The sequence below is a fragment of the Pyxicephalus adspersus genome, chromosome 2 (assembly GCF_032062135.1).
Source record: "Pyxicephalus adspersus chromosome 2, UCB_Pads_2.0, whole genome shotgun sequence".
NCBI classification, from domain to species: Eukaryota; Metazoa; Chordata; class Amphibia; order Anura; family Pyxicephalidae; genus Pyxicephalus; species Pyxicephalus adspersus.
The window spans coordinates 79,191,394-79,211,127 of record NC_092859.1 but is presented as its reverse complement, the minus strand read 5'-3'; the positions used below and the strand labels follow the sequence as shown (position 1 = coordinate 79,211,127).

Sequence of the window (19,734 nt, the reverse complement as noted above, 5' to 3'; positions counted from 1 at the left end):
TAGGTGAAAAAATACGGGCTTAACCAAAAGAGCAAAAATATTTAGTGCGAGAAATTACGGGCTTAGCGGTTAGGGGGTTAAGAAAAAAGGTACAAAAGCTGTCACAATATGTTGTAAATGCTATTAGTTGTAGTTAACATCAAATGATAACATCAAATGATAACACCTAACATCAAATGACTCTACATTAAAGGTAAATAGCGCAACCTGAATTATTTTTTTAACACCTGCTGGGGGTATATCTTAATTGTAAAAATTTTGTTCAGAGTAGAAATTTCAGCATTTTGTGATACTTTTTCATTAACTGCCTGTTTTTGGAAGCAATACTTGGATTGGTTCCATCCATCATAAATATTAAAGTAAGGAAAGAAAATGTGCTTGCCCCTAGTCATGTTCTTTAAAAAGAAGTTAACACAGCCTCTGCTGGGAAGAGACATATCTCTGTAAATTTTAAATTTACAATTACAAAACAGACCTGCAAAAACCTAAAGCTCACATTCCTTAAGACAATTCTCATTTTTATGATACGTTTCAGTGCTTCTTTGTGTGATAATGTATTTGTGCAAATAAACCACAGGATCTCACAAGACGTGACTGACTGAACAAGCTGTGAGACACAAGTCTCTAAGGATGGGATAAAGCTATATTATTTATGATCATACAAGCAGTAACAACCCAGCAGTACAGTGTTGCCAAATTACTTAATAGTTTATGAGCTGATGTGACTAGTTGTTTTTATGCTCCAGACCTTTCTCAAGGTTTCTGAATGTAACTTTTAAAAAATAACCTCAAAGAGTTTGAAATCCTTTTACCAAAATAACATAATGATAAACATAATATGGAGAACCACTGTATAAAAGTACATTTGAGAAAGATCACCAGTCTGTCTAGGCTGACTACTTTTTATTTTTAGCTAAATTATACTTAGCTCTCATTTTTGAGAAAACCAACAAAGACCTAAGCTAAATGCAAACTTTAAAAATAATAAATTAAAAAATCAGTACTATAATGATGTAAGTGTGCAGGTTTACATACTTTAGGTTTCATTCAGGTTCTGCCTTTAGCTAGATAAATTTTGGATCTGAAAACTAGAGGTACAATCATGGCCAAAAATATTGGCATCATTGCATTTATGTCAGAAAATGCACCACTTCTCCCAGAAAATTGTTGCAATTACAAATGCTTTGATACTGTCATGTTTATTTATTTTTGTTGGCACTGGAGGAACACTATAACTAATATTATTTGCTTACTGTAACAATCAAAGGGTCTTTTACATTCCTCTATGGGAATATTTGACTCCTCTTCCTATGCCAGCTGTTTCAGGTCTCTCAGATTTGAATGGTTCCTTCTCCCAACTGCTGTTTTTATACCCTCTACACAGGTGCTCCATGGGATTTAGATCTGGACTCAGTAGTAGGATACCCTACTACACGGAGATTGGGTAGGCTGGTAATCACATATTCTGAAAACATTATTTTAGGTGCTTGGGTCAGGTAAAATGTTAGATTACACATGTTGGGCTAGGTGATAACTAGCAAGTTTTAGTTTTTATGGGATAACAATAGTCAAGTAGCTTCATAGATATACTTTGTTAAAAATTTTGATAATACAAGAATTCTTTAGAACATGTGCAAGTTCTTACGGTAAAAAGGAATACAAGGTTGAAAAATTCTTCTGCTTTACTTTCTCTAAATGAAACAACACAATAGGGTATATTTTTATTTAATCAGGTGAATTATAACTCTCCAAGGGATTATTAAATATGATAAAAATGTAATTTGCAAAGAAAACTCCCATCACCTGTAAACAAATGTAAATTACAAGATTTATGCTTACACATGATTGGATGGCTGAAGTCAGCAAAGCTTTACCTAACTAACCTAAATGAATTTTTCCTTGCGGAATGTAATTCACTTTGCTAAGTAAACACCATAAACTCATTTAGTAAATCAACACCAATGGGAATAGAATTAAAAACCCCTAGAGCTGTAAATGTAACCGTACAAAAAGGAGTTACACTTCAGCAACACTTTGTTGACATAAATTCAACCCAGTCATATACATGTTACAATATTATACTGAACACTTAAACATATTAAAAAACGTTAGGTAAAAATGACAAATTGTCTGAAGATGCATTCTGCACTCCACATCCTAAATTTGACTTTTTATGACAGCAGTGGTAATTTTTGACTACTTTCTAACAAAGCTTCTAAGTTTTGATTCTTCTTTCTTTTTGTTGCCTCAAGCTGTAAGACTTTTCTGAACTCTCTTCACTTCCTTTTAATTTTTCTCCTTTGAAGAATTCATTTTTACCTGTATTATTCATATGCTTCCACTCGTACTCAGAGAAAGGATCAGATCTCATATGGATCGATGCCATAGCAAGGTCCACTTAAAAGGAAACATCACTTTAATGGACCAATATGTTAATCTGTACTACTTGTTATTAAATTTGGTGAAAGCCCAATGATTCATACTGTTAAGCGCATTAAGTTCTGCTGAGTGACCACCAAGAAGAATTTAATGCTGCACAGATATGCTGGTTTGATAAAATATACATTTCTTTTCAGGATATTTTCCTCTTTAATTGTTTGAATATAGTCTATTTAGATTAAAGTACTGTCAAATCAACATTATTAGTCTTATATTTTGTCCTTATATGTTGGTTTGTTTGTGAACATTGTTTAAACACCAAGTCTAATCTGCAGTCTTGATTCATAAGTTATAATGACCTGATTTGAAAATGTAGGTTATGTTGATGCTTATGTATCCAAGAAGCACAGTCAGATGCAAATCAAAGTCTAGACAGTTCTGCAGCAATAGTGGGAGGAGCTATTTCCTCTTTAGTTCTTTTATTCAAAGTTTCTAAGCCTGATGCTAAGTCAAATTCAGGTTTCTTTCATTATTGCATTAAAAAAATTATGTATTAAAATTAAATTATACTTCTATACTATAAAAAATATTAAAGAATAAAAAAAAAATTTAAAAAGACACCTATACCTCTCTTAGTCATCCAGCAAAGTCCTGAATTCCACTAAAGTCTTCTTACCTTCATTTCATTGCCAACTACCATTTTAGATACATCTCTTTTATTGTATTGCAGTGTACAGCATATGAAGCATCACCGCTCATAAGGTTACACAGTGTTGTGTTTCCCCCCTTATCAACCACACCAGCCACTGAAAATACTCCCAACTGTGTTCATAAGAACCATTATGCCCTGTTGTTAAACAACAAAGTGGGGAACATTTCCTTTGGCTGATAGCTGATAGACGTAGGAATGTGTAGCTTCCTGATAAATATGAACATGCTTGGCAGAAGCTATCCTGACATTCATCTCATGAGGTCCTTCTCTTTCTGTGGCACTGGCACTAAAGGATCGTGGGGTTTGCTTGCCAAAAATGGGAAGTAAACATGTGAAGTATAGGTCTGCTTTAACAATTTTCACTTTACATAAAAGGGTAGACAACTCTTTTATGTAGATTAAAATTAAAAAAAAAAAGGGTGAAGCACCACCCCCTAATTCTCGATCGCCTAGGCGGTGGGGAATGAATGGAAGTTCAAAGCCTCCCAGGATACCTAAATCAGGCATCCCGGGAGGCTCTTGGGCACTCCTTCTGTGCATGCCCGAGCATCTTTGACTACTTTCTAACAAAGCTTCTAAGGTTTGATTTTTCTTTCTTTTTGTTGCCTCAAGCTGTAAGACTTTTCTGAACTCTCTTCACTTCCCTTTAATTTTTCATTTTTTTCCTGTATTATTCATATGCTTCCACTCGTACTCAGAGAAAGGATCAGATGCCATATGAATCGATGCCATAGCAAAGACAACTTAAAAGGGAACATCAATTTATTGGACCAATATGTTAATTGTGAGGAAGATAGAGGAAAAGGAAGAAGAAGACAAGATGGCCCGGAGGGCCGGCTTCAGGAGGAACGCTGGGACGACGCGGGACACGATGCAGGACACCCCCGGAGCAATCAGCCTGCCCTGCGGTATTTGAGGTAAGTGTATTTTTTTTTTTTTTTTGCTGTTTTGGGTTTAGTTCTTCTTTAAGGCAAAAAGAAGAACTTTTATAACAGCAAATAATGGATGGTCATTGAGGAACACACAGAATATCTTTCTATAGAAATCTGAAAGGAAATGCATTTTGTTCCAGTTAAAAGAGAATTACTATTAGACAGATTCCTTAGCATACAAAATATATACGCAATGTAGTTGAAAGGATTCTGTTCAAAGTCAATAAAAAGTTAATACAAAATAATTACAAACATATAAATGTTATTTAGCTCATCTCATTAATGTAACCCAACCTACAATTGTTATATTATCTCTTGTAATAACACCAGAAATAATTTCAACAGTGGCTCGTTATTAATAACACTTCTCATTTTTAACTTCTCTTCCTCTGCACGGCTTCTCTGATGAGAGCCTGAGTGGATAGGGATGATGCATATCAATGGAGATTAAAATATGAACGTGTACTAAATAATTAGTGAGACTTTTAATTATTTTGCTAGCAGGCTTGCAGCAGTGATAATTTATAAGGAAGCAAACACATCCTTTAACACTTAACATTTATTTTCCATACAGCTTGTAACAAGAGTTTTGTAACAAAGAAGGTAAATGTGACTGGAATACCACCTAGACAGAAAAGAATACAATACATTCCCTTTATTAATTTGTCACTTAGAACTGGTAGGATGTGAAGTCCAGAAATATATCCATTTTTATCAAAGAGGTATAGTCAGTTTGAGTTGGATCTCCTGTTGTTTGGTTGGATAAATGCCTTATGTCACTTATAGTGTAGTGTAGACTGACAGAATGTGGTCATATGGGAATATCGAAAACTCAGTGGTTGTCATCCTGCCACTTTCAACTAAGTATGTAGGAAAATGAAAGACCCTCAAGAAATAAAAAGTGAATGTGTCTGGTAAACATAGCTAAGGTTCTGTCTGTTTCTGATCCACTCTCACTATTAATTTAGGAAAACAGGAACATTTTGTGTAATGGATCATAAACGAAGAACAAAGCAATCAAGACAGCCTACTACAATGCTAGGTTAAACTCATGGCAAGCAGTAATTGGTTCTCATTTTTTCCAATTCAATACAAAGCAGAATGATGACTTTTAGACAATTCATCCTTTAGAATTTGAAGAAGTGAGTCTTTAAATTGGAAATGATCTAAGAACTACTAAATTGTAATCTTTTCAATTCTAACATGTCTACATGGCATGTTCAAGAAATAGTCAAATAAAAGAATATATTTATGAAAGCATGTTTATGAAAGGGTGAACCAGGAACCAAGACGGTACATGAAAAATAACTAACAGAAAAGAAATCCCAGCAAGCATCCTCAATTTTTTGTTTTTTTGTCCAAATGTTTAACTGTTGAAACAGACAGATGCTACAAAGAACTCCCAGCATCCTGATTACAGTTGGAGAGGGTTGCATTATTATCTACAACCACCAATATGACTAGCAAGATTATAAAAGAAAGCTTTGGGAAAAAGCTTACATGTAGTTGCTCCACTGTCATTTAAATAGGCCACATACATTAAATAATTAAGTTGTGTACTTTTTAGCTTTGGCATTTAATAAATGCAAACTGTTTTTGCATTGGAGTAGAGTAGGCTGATTTCATTATCAAAATTTATTCTTAGGCTTTGTACACACATTAGATGATTCTCATCTGATAATTGTCACAGGGCTGATAATGGATAAGAATCTGGCGTGTGTACAGTGCTCGTGGTTCATGGATCCGTCCTGGCGACGGATTGTAATAGAAGTGAAGGGGAGAGAGTGCAGCGGGGTGCCCCCTTACCCTCTCAATAGAGCAGAAAGATGTTGTATATACTGCGCTCGTTAAGTCTGTTGTCATTGTAAAGGATTGTAAAAAGTTATTTTCCAATGACAAATATTAAAAGTGTATGCAGCCTTACTGTTGCTGAAAACAATTACTAACAATCATTTTCAGCTATAACTATTGAGCATCTGTAGGAAGACCAAGTCTACATGTCCTTGAGACTAATGTGGTCTTTAAAGTGGAACCAAAGTCTAGGATCGAGCTGGTGTTTATTGAAGAAAGGGACAGGCAATGTCCCTTCTGCAATAACTGTTTTAACCTGCCTGTCATCCAGCTGTCAGATTTTGCCAGGAAAACCCAGCAGTCCCAGCTTCTCTTGTATGTGTCATCTACTCCTGCGTGCCTGCTGAGTTACTTCATTCAGTTTTTATATAGTACCTATAGTCTGTATTTGTGATAGACTTATAAATCTATCTTTTTTTCCTTACAGAGCCCCTTGAATTCCATGTCCTGGGTCTTGAGTTCTTTACAAATCAAAATTGTTTAAAAATCAAAATTAGGCCTGATTCTCTTGCCTCTAAATACTAATAAACTCTAAAATACAGGGAACCTTGCAAACATTTTAGGCCCAGTTGGTATCGGGTCAGGTTGACCCTAAAATTCTCCTGAACCATAAATTTTAACTTACCTTCTAAAATTAGAACCTAACCTCTCCCCTACGCCTACTTTTAACCTCACCTTTTAATAATTTCCTTTAACCCATTACATAAAACCTATACTAAACCTGAAACGTAAAAACCATTTAAGCTCCAAAACCATAACTGCTTAACCTCAATTCCAAAAGCTGGGACAAACAAGCTCACAATTAAAAAAACAAAAACATCTAGGCTATTATCAAAAAGCATACCACCCAATATACAACCCAGTGATTTGATGTAGACAATGATATCCATGTTCATATTTTGTTATATTGTCCTTAAAACATAGGCATTGTTTGGTAAAAAAAAACCCTGTATAAATTAGTTAAATGGATGATAAAAAGAAATGTAAAAAAAGCTTGCCATTGGTATATTGTTAGCTTAAGTGCTATTAAATAAACCAGGATAATAATATACCATATTACATTTAAACCCTAAGATAAAATATCACAGTGACATTGTTTACCTGTGCTACAAGAAATGTTAATGTCTCTTCCCCGCAAGCCTGCTGTATTTACAACCTTGAATTTGCAATGCTAAATGATTAGCTATTTTATTCTGCCAGCAAGAGTAAAATAGAGTAATCAACTTCAATTATTGAAACAAATACACTGATTTAACCAATGTGGTATTTCTACAAACATATTATATATCAGATCTGATAACAGGTGCATTTTTTCAGCTCTCTGCTCTGTATAATATGCTGTAGTGAACCAGGTGACATTCTCTTTCAATGATTATGGTAAGATCTTGGTAAGCAGCAATTTAGTAACTAGCCAATTAGCAGGAAATAATGCTAGCAATGGTTGGTAACCGCGGGTAATAACCTTTGATAAATGTTTCCCAATGTTCTGTCATTTATTACTGTCTGCTTTGGTTCTAGGTGTAAAAATGGAAACTAACTTCTATAGAATAAAAAAAAAATCCAAACTGCTTTTAAAGCTATGTGCGAAAAACCAAAAACATATTTGATCAGACAGTAAAAATAGTTTATGTAGCTTACAAATGCAATGCATTGCAGCAATTAATTGTATACATTGTTTCCAAGGATCACATTTATTTTTCCTTAAAGGGTTACCATTCCTCGTGCAAAAGGTATTAAAGAAAATGTTTGAGCCTCTTGGGCTTTGGTACCACTCATTACAAGGTAACACATTGCATCATTAATTTTTATTGCCCGCCCCCCCCCCCATTACAAAAATAAAGACACAACTGTGTGTTTTGGTGTGCTGCAGTGGGAACAATAGTAGAGGTGCTTTATCTGCCCAATAGAAATGAAGGGGCTGCCTTCTGCAATGCATACCAAGGGGTAACATAACACATTTTATCCTCATTGTTATGACTGTATAACAAGCAAATTGAAGTACCCTTAATCCTGCCTTTGCTCCCCCTGCTCCCCTGTGTAGTGTTCATTGGTACTTTTGGTACATATATATCATAACTCTCTACTGTGTTATTCCTCCTCTTCATTCCTCTGGGACATAATTGCAAGGGCTGCAAAACATCTTTGGAAGCCAGGGCAAGGAGTCAAAGTCTGCAAGTGACCAATCAGAATCAGTGAGTGTGGCAATGCAGGGAAGATTGGGAAGGAACTCTCTACTGCTGTAACAGGTCAGCACCCTACAGCTGTCTCCTGTTTTAGAGATAAGGCCTCTGAAATGAAGAGAAGGAAGTCACCCTGTTTATCTCTAGTGCCATACATGGTTCCCCTACCTGCTTCTAACTCATATTTTAAAGGTGTTGCTGTACATTAAAGTGTGCAAGCAACGCCTTTATTTCTTCCATTCAGTAAAATCATAACAGCTCTCTGTCTTGTTCTTACACTTAACTCTGGGCAAATCTTTCCCCCGATGTTGAGCTAGTTTCCCAAACAGTTTTTCAATACGCTTTGTTATCAGATGCTGCTGGCAGTATATTAACTTATATAACCTTAGGTCCTTTATCTAGTGTATGTTCTTGTGAAGGCACACGATTAGCACAGGAGATACAACCCTGTAGTACCAAAAAACCTAACTTATTCTATATGTTCACATAGCTGAAGGGCCCAGCCAAAACAGATGGGGAGGATTAGGCTGGTAGATCATTGTAGTCCATGAGATTGGAAACAAGGGTGGGTCAAGATGCTGCAGCTTCTAATGCTTTTTGTGTGCACAGGGATATAGGACTGATTCAAATTAGGAGCTTTTGTAAAAAAGATACATCTAAAAAAAGAAGGCTGGGCTTTCAGTATTAGGAACCCATCTATAAAAGCAAGTGTAAAGCTAAGGAAGGTACATTCAACTGTTACTTTTATATGCTGAGTTCAAATTTAAAAGAAGCTTTCCTTAGTAACAAGGAATAAAACCTCCACTTAGCATCCTCCTGTTTGGTAAATTACAATGGAGATAACCCTAGTGCACTGTACTGTGTTATAAATCATATTTATAGTATTCTTCAGTATATATCATAATTATAGATCACAGTTATGTTACATAGAAACATGCTTCCTTTACAAAGGTACCGTGTGTTTGTGAGTGGAAATAAAAAGCATTTTACAATCTCAAACTCAAAGACGTTACCTTCACCCTCCTTTTGTTGGCAAGTGTGCACCTGCTGCTTTGATCTTACATTGACAGATGGCCCTTATTTCCTATTAAGTCACAATTTAGTGATTCATTTTAATATGCCATGGACTGCAGAAAGCCCAAGACCAGATGTCTATTTATTCTCCCATGGAAGAGTTTTCATAAGAAAAAGTTAAAACGACACATGCTCTCTTGCATTGGTTTCTATTTCCTGCTCCGTATAAATCAGAATCTTTGTCAACAACAATTAAAATGTAGTTTGTGTGCCTGTAAACAGTGCAGAGTGAAACAAATCAGATTTCATTTACACTGTCAGAGACTGAAGCAGAGCGGTTAATATTATTTTGTGAGGTAATCTCTGTGGAGCAAATTCAGCACTATTATACACTTGATTTTAATTAAAAGTCAGGGTACCTTTCGAGTTTTGTTAGGAAGATGTCCTGGGTCTGATTAGCTGAAGCTTGCACTGAGAAGTTAATTTGACATACAACATATTTTTCTTGGGGTAAGTGTCGCAGGAAGCTGTTTGTAATAGCTGTCTTTCCAGTGCCTGTGGGGCCAACAAAAAGTAATGGCTTGTCTTGAAGTAGCAATGTCTCCAGGAAGTACATCTGCATAGCAGTCCCAGGCGTGCTTACTATAATGTCATTAAGCTGCAAGAAGAAAGGAAAACAGGTCCCAACAATGTAAATAGAATGTTTTATTTATCACACTTTTCTCTCACCCAAAAGCTCAACAGATAAACAGATAGATATCCTCCCTCATTTAAATAATATTTATTCCCAACATACTAACCATCTACCATAAATGCTTTATGTAACAAAACAGATCATTTTATATGGGGAAGGCTCTGTAAATCGGGGTCAAAATGAGTACAGAACAGAAAAAATAATAATGGGATGCTCTTAAACTAGTTTAATAATGTTGTATTTCCTATATGGAGAGAAAAATACATACCTTTTTGCCAATGTGTTATCACTTTAAAGAGAAACTGAACTTGATTGTTGGTGGTGAGCTGCCATTATCAGTGAGTTTGCACAGCATATTTCTGGATTATTGCTTATACTTAACAGTGTACAGGTGCATGCACAGCCCCAACCCAGGAAGCTGCCATCTTCACTGCTGACTCTATGGCAGACTTTTGGGTCTACAATGATCCTTATTGTCTATTAGATGGCCATTAATGATACAACATGCACAGGAGTTACATTGTCCCCAGTGGGACAATATGTTCTGTATGCAGCTGTAGTACTTGCAGAGCCCAGCTCTGCCATGCACAGTGCATGCACAAACAAAAAACAATCAGCACCCAGGGCAAAATAGACTTTGCATGCCCTTTTTTCTCATTGAGCTTTACTGCCTCCTGGTAACTTTTTTGTTTTTTCAGTTTAAACACAGTATTTTGTGAACATCAGCCGTGTCCAATGTCTTATGCTAAACTGCTCAACTACTTCTGCTTCCATTGTCTTTTTTCCACAACATAGAGACTGAAGGAATTTTACTCCAAGATAAACACTGGGAACAGTGTCCAAGGCTATGTACACACATGCAATAATTGTCGTTGGAAAGGATCTTGCGCGATCCTTTCCAACGACAAACTACTGCACAATGCATGAACGAGCGCTGTATATACAGCACCGTTCTGCTCTAAGGAGAAGGGAAGGGGAGAATGACAGAGCGGCACCCTGCTGCGCACCCTCCCCCTTCACTTGCATTATGATCGTTCGTCATCCATCGTCCCTGGATCTGCCAGGATGGTTGTTTGTAGGATGGACGACAGGCGCTGTACACATGCCAGATTCTAGCCCGATATCGTCCCAGAGCCAATTATCAAACGAGAACCATTGCAGGTGTGTGCGTAGCCTTAGGTACAACTAAAGTACAAATCACAAGACATAACAGCTCATAACAAACTGCTCGATAGTAGATTTACAGACCAAAATGTATCAGATAAAAGAAGGTTCTTTCTTATTCACCCCTTGAGCCTTTATGCTGTCTTCTATGTTGCACCATACAGTTAAAACATAGTGTATACCTGTAGAATTTATTCATTTTTTTATATGACATTTTTTTAAAAGCTTTCTAGTTTATATTTCTATTGCGGGTCCATTCACACTAATGGGCTGATGAAACAGAAGCAAACATAGGTTGTTTTAAAGCACATTACCATGTTTGTGTTGTGGTACATTGCACTGACAACAAATCTACAGGTTTAGGCTTGTATTGCAATACATTGGCATTTCATTAAAAATCATTTTTTTAAGAACAACTGTAACACAAGACACCACAACACATCAGACCAGTGAATGGACCTCTAATAGGCTTGAAATGTTGCACATGTGCATAGCGGATACTAATCTAGAATGAACTGCCCTTAAGGATATCTTTGCAATGAAGGAACTTTTTCTTTTATACCTTTCCCACTAAAGTCCTTTGTACGGATGACTTATAATCATGCTTTACAATACAATATACAGCTTCACATAGGAAATCACAACCAATAAATTGTTAAATATATAACAATAAAAACAGCAAAATGATCTTGTCATAAATAATTACATGAAATGTAAGTTAGCGTTTTAAGTCTTCATATATATGCAAAGTTTGTAATTATATATGGACATGGGGCAGACATATTTGCTCATTACATATGCAGCCCTTGCTTCTTGCTTTGCTGCACTACACAGTGGCTGTGCTTCACTGCTGCATTCTCCTGATCCACAGAAACCAATAAGTCTGATTTCTCAACAGGTGTAACTCAGGATAGGGTGTAGTGTTTGCAGGGAAATGTTGATTTATCTCTGGAAGATAATCCATAAGCGTCTTTTTAAGAAGAAATTAGGTTTTACCTAAGCCTCAGTCTCCATCTGGCATCTTTATCCAATGAAACACCAAAATCTATCAGCAATGTACTGTATATCCCATTTCAGTCTGCTCCCTATTTACATAGGTAGTTTGTCATAAGATTTATGTCCTATTTATAACTTTAAAAAGAAAAACATAGAATATTGCCATCCATCGGCTACATTACTGAGAAAAAAAAATCTGAATAATTATTAGTAATTAACAAGGAATAACTTTTCAATAAAGTCACATGGATCACTATTTAGCGTAAAATCTTTTTTAAGGAAATAATTATCATCTCTGTGTGGAATCATCATTGCGCACAGTGTGAAATATGATAACAAAATAATAAAAAAAAGGTACACTTAGTTGCTTTTATAAGTATTTGCAGTACTAATTAGTGGCACAGTTGTGCTCTGAGCTATTTTTCTTATGCGGTATTTCAGTCAAAGTTAGTTCAAAAATACATTACACCTTCTTTTCTGAAGTTTATGTGCAATATTTTTGAAATATTTGCAACTTGCTTTTTCTAAAAAAAAAAAATTGCTTTACGAATATAAGGATTTTTAAATAAAGCAGGTACAGTACACTTATATAATATTGAAGGATTACCAAGTAAAACTTAGTTTTTAAAATCACACTGACATGTAGAAATAGTACATTTAGAAATTGGGATTAGATTTGCTTGGACAGAAAGTATAAGGAGAGTGCTTTCGGTAAAGTCATGAATCTGGTGTGGAGAGGTCTGGGTATGCTTCAACACCAATCCCAGATTTAGAGCTCCTCCAAGCAGGTGCCAATTAGGGCGTGACTCTTTAGGAATTTAGGAAAACAATGGCTACAGAAGTAATGCCAACAGATGCTACAGCCTTTTAATTTAATGCAGCATGTATGCAGTATGTAAAAATTTCACTTTGCCTTATACATGGGCTTAATTTCGCTATTAGGCAAGGTAAGCACATGCTTATGGATATATCAAAGTGTAAGTTAATAACATGTTCTCTTTTATGCTTGAGAACAAGAGAACTTGAGAACAAGATTGTTAGTGGTGGTTTTTAGGGCAGCAATTTGGTTTTGAATAAATTTTGACGGTTTGCAAAACTAGCGAGGGTTCGAAAAGTTTACATCAACACAACGCATGGCCAGGTGTTGCACATGCGTTTGCGCACTGGGTTGACACTTATTAATAAGGGTCTTGCAAACGTAGCTTACTAATCCACTACAGCACAACGCACAGCAATGTATTAAAGCAGGCTATAGTGTGAAGTATTTAGAACAATGTCCCGCAGGAAACAAATACCACTAAACTTTTATAATCAGATTCTAAGTTGTCTATCTTTATGTCACAGGCTCCTCAACAAACTTCCAACACAATCTACAAACCTTATTGAATATGTATATAAAAAATAAAACAATTTTTTCCTAACATTTCAGCAGTGACATAACAATCATCTTTATACCAGTGAGTCCCAAAAGCTTTAATGATATAAATTCAAGAGTAAAAAGTACTTAAGAGGGTTTTTAAAGTGTTTTGTTTTTCAAGTATCAGAACTAAATCACCACATCCCCCTAGTTATTCCTTACTTTGAAATGAACAATTAAGTTTATTGATTTTCTAGATGAATTAGATCGAAATCAAGGGATGATCAATTAAAAAAAAATCAAAGAAAGAAGCCAACCATCTGTCATCTGCTTGTATTCACCCTCATAAATATATCATTACAAGTCTGTGTCTGAAACTGAAATAATAAATATTCTCTGAGCTTAAAATCTTTCTTAAACTGTGTGTTTGATGTTATTCAGACTCTGTGAAACATCCTAATTACCAATGGAACAGAAGATCACTTTTCAAAGAGTTTTAATAGATGGAGAAGAACTTTACAATGAAATGCTGACCTTGAAGAAGACTGACAGAATAATGTAAAAGTAGGGGTAGTCAGATGTAGCAGTTGTAGTGCTAATGTATGTTCTCTGCTGAGTGTGTAAGACATTAATTGTAAATAAATGGTATGCAAATAAATATTCAAATGCAAGGTATACTGGATGGATACATGGTGAAAACACAGTCTGATTTCTGCCAAATTAGGCGCTGTTAGTCTCCTATTTTTAATTAATATTTTTCAAGTATTATTCAATTCAAGCAAAAATGTCATGAAAACAATATTTAATGTTTGCATCGTCTAATTAAAAAGATGACTATACAGTATAAATATATATATATATATATATATATATATATATATAAACACACACACACACACATATACCTGGAATGAGCATGTAGATTAGGTGGTTTGACATTTGCACAAAAAATCTTTTTTTTTCAGAAACATAAACTCTGTCTTTTTACCACTAAGACTACTCGGGTGGTAGGAAAGGAGTGGATGGTTAATCACTGATGGCCTAGGCAAGAGCAAATGTAACTTACTTAATACTTCTCCTCAATAACATGATGCAGCCAAAAGCAATAAGTGGCTGAAGGGAAGATTCCATATTTGCCTACAGCTAGAATTGTTGTTATTCTTTAGCAAATATGACAGAAAGAAATGTTTTCTTCCTGGTTCCCAAACTATAATCTAAAAAAAGGACCTAATTTCTGCACAGAAAATTTTGGAAACTAGATGGAGAGAAACTGAAAAATGCCTCTGGCAAGACACACAAATTGAGGTTACGTTGACAGAACTAATTTTAAAGTTTAAACATCACTGTATAAGTTGACATAAATCTATTTGTGAAAATTCACCTCCTAGGGTAAATCATGAATTCTTATTAACTTACACAACCCTCCTATAATTGTGGTAGGGAGGCATTGCCTTAAAAATCCAAAACATAATAAATGTATAAATAGTATAATACAGTAAAAAAAAAAAAAAAAAAAAACCCTATTAGAGACCTAGGTATACGGTTAAGTGAAAATTCAAAGCTTTCCTCTGGGTTTTCTCAAGGCTGTACTCTTAAAAAAAAAATGTAGCTTTTCGAATACTAGATATATAATGGCATTTGCTCCATTACGTTTGTTTTCTTATCTAATACATTCCAGTTTCACAAAAATATGATCCTGGAAAAAGTGTAAACTATTTTATTCAGAATTCTGCAAATCAGCAAAGCATAATAATAATAATTATTAGTAACCCTGATGTGATACAGAAATTGACCCCTGTAAATAATACATACTGTCCTAAAATAAAATAGGGTATTCAGGCCTAACGTCACATTACCTTTTAAACTCAATTCGGTTCATAAGATTGTATTAAGTCTGCTAGGCTCATATCCCCCCTTGCCAACCAATATGCTGGCAAGGTTCATCATAAAATTGATAGGGGCTTTCATGCATGCTAAATTTTTCATAGGATAGTCCAGCACTAGCTCTGGTCATGAAGATCTATAATAGATGGAAAAGAAGGAGAACGTGCTCTATACAGTACATACAAGAAATAATATAACAAATAAAATACTTAAATATACGTTAACACAGGTAACACAAATATACCAGGAGAAAAAAGGAATATGGCACTTAATGAGCAACAGGTCAAAAACAACAAATCTACGCGCAGATCTGTATGCAGTATATGATTGCAAAAAGTCTCGGAAAATATTAAATAATGTCTCTAATAACATGTAACATATGTAGAAGCTATACATATCGGCCCTGATTTATTTTGGACCTCCAAGGCTGGAGAGGATACACTTTCATCGGTAAAGCTGGGTGATCCAGCAAACCTGTAATGGATCTCATTCAGGTTTCAAATATATGATTTTAAGAATTCCATTCCAGATTTGCTGGATCACCCAGCTTCACTGATGAAAGTGTGTTCTCTCCAACCTTGGAGAGTTTTAATATTGCAGGCCCATCAAGTCAAATGTATTAAATCAGTCTGAATCTTGTGGGGTAGTCTTCTTGTTGTTTAGTGGGGCATCATTCCATTTTCTAGTTGCAACAAGTAGTGATAGGTCCTTTTTATGAAATGGTTGTAAATCAGGATTAATACGCCCCTTTTTCAGCAAGCGGAGCCCATTTTCCAAGGAAATCTTGGAAAGGCTCCAGGGAAGTGTGTTGTGATCAGAATATAATAGGATTCTGGTGTATTCATCAGAAGTTTACTTTGCTTCTTATTTGTCTTAAGGAGAAGTTCCTTATTGTTTAAGGAGTGCAGGACATTGCTCTGCAATTTGGGTGGTATACATTTCCCAGGGATGCTGCGATTAGGTTCCTTGACCAAGCACACTCCTTCTGCATGTTTTTAAGGATCTCTTCTATAAACAAAAATGCTTACATAACCCATCTGTTTATAACACCTAGAAAACGTGGTTTAGGCATCCCAATACAGGGAGTGCATTACACTGTTTGGCCACTAATGTTTTGCTGGTGCTGTTCTGCAGAAACAGCTTTTAGGTCTTGCTTGCTACATTAAATACACATTGACACGACCCTGCTGCCTGCTCCCTGGAACTGTGCCATATGTCTGTGGGTGCTGCGAGAGGAAGGCTGGCCTGTGTGTGGATGTAAGTATAACTTTCACAAATCTGGATTTTCGAATGTCAACAGAAGTCAAGTTCTCTGTAAGCCTATGCTTTGCAAAATTAAATACAGAAATTAAAGAGATGATTTTAAATGGTTTTCCTTTGCTTGCCTATTTTAAATCTAGGTATGTTTATAACACTGGCGTGTATTTACCAATGCAATTGGCCAAGACTCGACCTGCAGATTCTTTCTGTTTATTAGAGTGTTTTTTTACCAACCCACCCTTTTAAAAACATAATTTTAAGATTTGCCCATGTGCATATTTCATCTAATAGTATTTGTCCAACATCTGTTCTTTAATGAGAAAGTTATTTGTTGTACTCCTAATCCAATATATTTCTCAGAGATTGTTGATAATTTGTTCTAAAAGTTACACTGATGTTCTCCTCCTGATATTTTTATAAGACAAGAATAAAATGTATCCATTGTTCATACTGGGAAATTTGTACTTCTGTTTGGACATAGTTCTGTATGTCCATGGGTAGTTATTTTGTGTCCCAATAATAATAAATCCAACCTGTCTTAAAGTATAGAACTTGTCTGGCTAGAAAAATGGGAAAAGCCCCATACCCTGTCCTAGTCATACCAGAAAAATGCATCCTTGCAACAGTGTGAGGAGAGGAAACTATGTTACTCCTTCCTTGGAGTACTGACACTCTATTGACACTTCATTGCCCCTCAGCCAGGTTTCATGACTAGAGAGGGGTCTGGGAAAAATACTATGGGCAGCCCTAATCCTTTTTTTTATTTTACAGTTTTCTTTTTGAAGAAATATGCACTAACCATTTGTTGACAATGGCTCTTTTCAGCTTGCAATGTCTCAAGTATTTAGTTTAGCATTAGACAGACTAGTTTTTCTAGGATACATTCATCCAAAAAAGGTGAAGGGAACAGCTAGTGTAATTTGAAACACTTTTGCATTCCTTGGAATTATTTTTTCTACTGAGTGAATCTCTCTAGTGAATCACTAATAATTAGAACCCATTGTCCCATAACAATACCTGCAATAGAACTGTAAAAAACAAGACTTGCTGACTTGCAAATGAATCCACAATACCTTTTTTTACAGGAAAGTAAATCACAATATATGGCTAAAGTGTCTAGTTAATAGCAGGTATTTCTAGAGCACCTGCACACAGATATTTTATCAGTAACACTGCTTTGATGAGGTTTAAGGTTTCAAGATAAAGCTCTTTGAAGCAAATGCCAGTTTTTTTTAATGTCAATTAATAGCATTGATCATCCAAATTAATCCAGTGAAAAATGGTTTATAAGGGCAACCTGTGAGGACTATATATTCGAACCCTTACTAGGTTACCAAATATCTGAGGGTCTGAAAGTAAGAAAACATTCAACATTTTGTTTTCATCAAAACTGGAGGTGAAGAAAAAAATTCCATTTAGGATACCTGTTCCTGTTCTTTTCCTGTTGACTTTGAAAAGATTTCTTTTATAATTGCAGCTTGCTTCTTTTGAAATGGATGTAAAAGGAGTCTTACCTATCGGGAGGCAGACAGCTATATTAAAAATGCCAGGGATGAGGGATTGGGCCTGATTTATTAAAGTTCTCCAAGGCTGGAGTGGATACAAATTTATCTGAAAAGCTGTGTGACCCTGCATACCTAAATTGGATTTCCTAAATGTCATTTGCTATTTGTTAGCAAATGTTTTCAACCTTAGACCAGATCCGTTCCAGGTTTGCTGGATCACCCAGCTTCACTGATGAAAGTGTATCCTCTCCAGCCTTGTAGAGCTTTTATAAATCAGGCCCATTGTGAGGGGTTATCATAAAATGCACTGTTTGCAAAGGAGTATTTTGGACTCCAGTTCATATTTCAGGGAGTTCTGCACTTTTTTGGCTTTAAAACATACACATAAAACAATTATACAGGCTTTTAGGGCCTACTATAAGGCCTACTGGCTCTTTCTCTGACACTCTTTAGAGGTATTTGTCCCACAGGCCTAAATTATGGGAGACCTCCTTTTTTGATTTTGAATTTTGTCTATCAATGTTTCCATATGGAACCAAATTGAACCAATCACCAAGCACTATCTGAAAACAGCAATAGTTTGGGATTCGAGAAAAAAATAAATGATCATAGTAAAATATTAATACACCATGTTTTTTTGGGATAGGAATGAGAAACACCTTTGTACACAAAAACAAAACACACGCCTACCATCCATCTAGCCCCACAAATAATAAAGCATTTAAATGCAAAAACAAATCAGGTAGACCAGTGCCCCCCAACTTTATTTATCTCTGCATCATCATAAGGTAAGGGCAGGGATGGTGATGACACTTCTTTAGGAACCCATAATACTCTGCACTTTTAAAGTTACCAGCAAATCAGGGGATAAAACAAGAGCTTTTTTTCTGAGGCACCAGTTTTCATTTAGTCCAAGCTTGGCTTTAAATAGTACATGTATTTACAGCGGTTAATATTTGGTGCTAAAAAGGGACAATTGGGAGTTATGTCTCATATTATTGTATTCTAGGGCAATTCACATAGTGATCAGAAGCAAAGAAGCAATTTTGAATGTTAGAAAAACACATAATGCAAATCAAGGAGCTTTCTACTATTTCAGTGATAACATAATAGCTATTATATAGCTGTACTTGCTATGACTATCCTTCAGCAGTTATTGGCACAAAAGAAAGTGTAAAATAAAAGTGTGAAGGGGAATACAAAGGCACTGTGTATAATACAATCCAGAGTTCAGAAAATACAAGTCAAGCAGTTTTAAGTACAAAACGTATTAAACCTTCAGACACAAATGTGCCCTTCATGGAATAAAACTACTTTATCCCCTAAAGTTTTCTATTTCTAGCCTTTTACTGGAAAAAGACACTCCTGAATTCTTTGTATTATATAGAAAATAACATCTATTCTTCACAGGAAGGGAAATTTGCTTTTCATAAGATCAATGCTTAGCTGATTAAATTATCATGATACGTTTTATTATAAAATGTACCAGAGGTTATCAGTTTTGCACGTGCATGACTGTGGTTAAATGTAGGATTTGATCTAAAGGAAGGGTTGTATTAAAACCTACTATTATAACATCAGTAAAATCGGTACAAAACTTTCTTTATTTCATTAGATGTTCCATACAAAAGTATGTTACTGATGTGAAAATTGGATGGATACATTCAATGAATCTTTTCTTTATCTTTTACATTATGAGTCAATTTTCAGTAGTGGATATCGCTTTTTTTTCATTGAACAAGTCTGATGAAACTGACTAATGCATAATGAATATGAAATTTAACATTCCATATCTAATTGTGCACA

The 19,734-nt window shown here is 35.4% G+C and overlaps 1 protein-coding gene across 1 annotated transcript in view; it reads right to left on the bottom strand.

Annotated features, from left to right (window-relative positions):
- The window catches only part of LOC140323815 (dynein axonemal heavy chain 3-like), a 333,376-nt gene that overhangs the window by 226,459 nt on the left and 87,183 nt on the right, over nucleotides 1–19,734 (bottom strand). The window contains exon 16 of the mRNA XM_072401190.1: nucleotides 9,488–9,726. Within this exon, the coding sequence (XP_072257291.1) occupies nucleotides 9,488–9,726 (239 nt within the window). The remainder of the gene's footprint in view (nucleotides 1–9,487; nucleotides 9,727–19,734) is intronic.